Source organism: Trichechus manatus, unplaced genomic scaffold (assembly GCF_000243295.1).
Source record: "Trichechus manatus latirostris isolate Lorelei unplaced genomic scaffold, TriManLat1.0 scaffold00249, whole genome shotgun sequence".
NCBI lineage: Eukaryota > Metazoa > Chordata > Mammalia > Sirenia > Trichechidae > Trichechus > Trichechus manatus.
The window spans coordinates 1,389,511-1,391,908 of record NW_004444185.1 but is presented as its reverse complement, the minus strand read 5'-3'; the positions used below and the strand labels follow the sequence as shown (position 1 = coordinate 1,391,908).

The following is a 2,398-nucleotide window of genomic DNA, read 5'->3' as shown; positions in this document are numbered from 1 at the left end:
GAAGACGTCAACTTCAGAAGGGTTAAGGTCTTAAGTGTCAAAGCCAAAACTTTAAAACTCTTAGCAGAAGATATAAATAAATATCTTTTAGACTTTGGGATAAGAACAAGATCCTTTTAGACTTTGGGATAAGAACAAGATCCTTAAACAAGATACACAAAACGCTGACTCTAAAAGATTGATTAAAAAAGACTATTACTACTATAAACTTTCGTTTATCAAAAGATACCTTAAAGAAATTTAAAAGACAAGTGGCAAACTGGGAGAAAATATTCGCAATACACGCAACCAACAAAGAGTTTGAGTCAAGAGTATACAAAGTGCTATATAAATCAAGAAGAAGAGTAAAACATGAGTGACTAACGTGAACAGATATTTCACAGAAGAGAAAATATATTTGGTTAGTAGTTAATGTAGGAAAATATCTTCATGAACTTGCACTGGCGAAGTTTAAAAAAAAACTGGACCAAACAGCAGGGACCATGAAAGAAAAGACTGGCCAGTTCATCTGCGTTACGGAGCTTAGCCATCATTCTCTCTCCCACATTGTCTGTCTCAGGGTCTTGAACATGGACAGCACTCCATCAGGGTTTGTTAAGTTACGGATGGAACAGCTGTCTGTAGTAGCCTGTTTAGGGTGTAAGGAGCCCTGGTGGTGCAGTGGTTAAGCTCTTGTCTGCTAACCGGAAGGTCACTGGTTTGGACCTATCAGCCACTCTGCGGGCGAAAGACCTGGCAATCTGCTCTTGTAAAGGTTACAGCCTAGGAAACCTTATGGGGCAGTTCTGCTGTGTCCTATAGGGTTGCTATGAGTCAGAATTGAGTCAACAGCAATGGATTTGGTTTTGTGTTTTTTATTTAGGATGTTAATATTATTTACTGTTACGTGGACATTTGTAATTTAAGCATGGTGGACCCATGAAAGAAAGAATTATTTTTCTGCCCTCACCTGTTATGTTAATTAGATATTTTTGAATCTGTCAAAATTTTCGGGGGAAATGTTATTTAAAACACTTTAAGATAGCCTTTGAGTCTGGAAAACCACTGCCTCCATTATGTGTTCTAGTGGCCTGTGGAATGCAGCTGAGACCTGGAGGGTCACAGCTTTTTAAAGAGCCTAAAATACTGAACTGCTATGGAAACAGCCCCCACCTGCAGCCTGTGCAGAACTAGAAGCAGGCGCTGATTTGGTGCTGGAATAACATGAAGTTGAAGGCCGACTGGGTGGCCTGGCTGTTGTAGCCAGGATTCCCATTTACATTAAGAGCCGGTTCTGGACCATTTTTTATTATTGACTCACTTAGCTCTGCAGAGGGGCCAGAGTAAAAAATCTGTATCCAGTCACTCAAGGCTGGGAACCAACCTATACCACTGAAAATCATCAGAGAAATAAGCAGTGGGGAAAGGTCTTGGAGACGCATGAAAAAAGGCCCTTATCGAGTGAGACGTAATCCCCAGATGACCTGGTTCTTAAACTGAAGATTTAAGTTTCAAGACTAATCTGTGTGGCCCTCTAAAACCCCAGTAGTTGTAACTTACCCAACTCCATGCTAAGCTGTTGCTTCTCACCAATGCCTGCTCACAGCATGGTGCCATATGAGTTCTCAGTCTGTGACGGATGGACTTGCATTACAGACATCAGCATAAATCATGGTTTATGCATTTGCCAGCATATCTGTGCAGTCTTATGAATCACTCTCTTACATCTAACTTGTTTCCTAGATCAAACTGTTCAATTAAAAAAAAAAATTTACTGAAGAATAACATGCATATGGAAAAATCGTAAGTATATAGCTAGATAAATTTTCACAAGTCTTATTTTTTCTTTTACAGGGTATATTGAGAATTAATCCAAAGAAGTTTCATGAAGCCTTCATCCCTTCCCCGGTAAGTTCAGTAACTTTATAATACACTGAACGTCACATTTAATTTTTTAGATGTGCTCTGAGACTGAAATCATATATTCTGACTAAAAAGCAGAGTAGTAAAACAAAATTGAGGACGGGCACAGATTTGTTTCACATTTAAATAAACAAAATTTGCTTTTGGTTGACAACCTCTTCTGCCAGCCTTAAAATCACACTGAAAATGAAAGAGGTGGCGGTTGTTACTGGACGGCAGAGAGCAGCTGGACCCAGGCAGACACCCACCAGTTCGTGTAATCGGACGCCCTTGGTTTATAGCTTTAAAGGATTTATGAGTTTTTCCACTGATTTAAGTTAATCTTTCCTAAACAAATACGCTATCTACTTTCGATCTACTGCATGAGCTAATCTGCAAATTTGTCCAAAAATAACGTGGAATGCCTTTTTTTTTTTTTTTTTTTTAGAGTTTCTCACTTCATTTTGTGCAAGTGATAGGACTTGCTACAGGGCTCTTTGCCACTGGGCCTTTATAC

At 39.2% G+C, this 2,398-nt stretch overlaps 1 protein-coding gene across 1 annotated transcript in view; it reads left to right on the top strand.

Moving 5' to 3' along the window:
* LOC111819025 (DIS3-like exonuclease 2) overlaps positions 1 to 2,398 on the top strand; it is a 77,017-nt gene that overhangs the window by 67,090 nt on the left and 7,529 nt on the right. Inside the window, exon 4 of the mRNA XM_023724469.1 lies at positions 1,834 to 1,887. Coding sequence (XP_023580237.1) covers positions 1,834 to 1,887 — 54 coding nt within the window. The remainder of the gene's footprint in view (positions 1 to 1,833; positions 1,888 to 2,398) is intronic.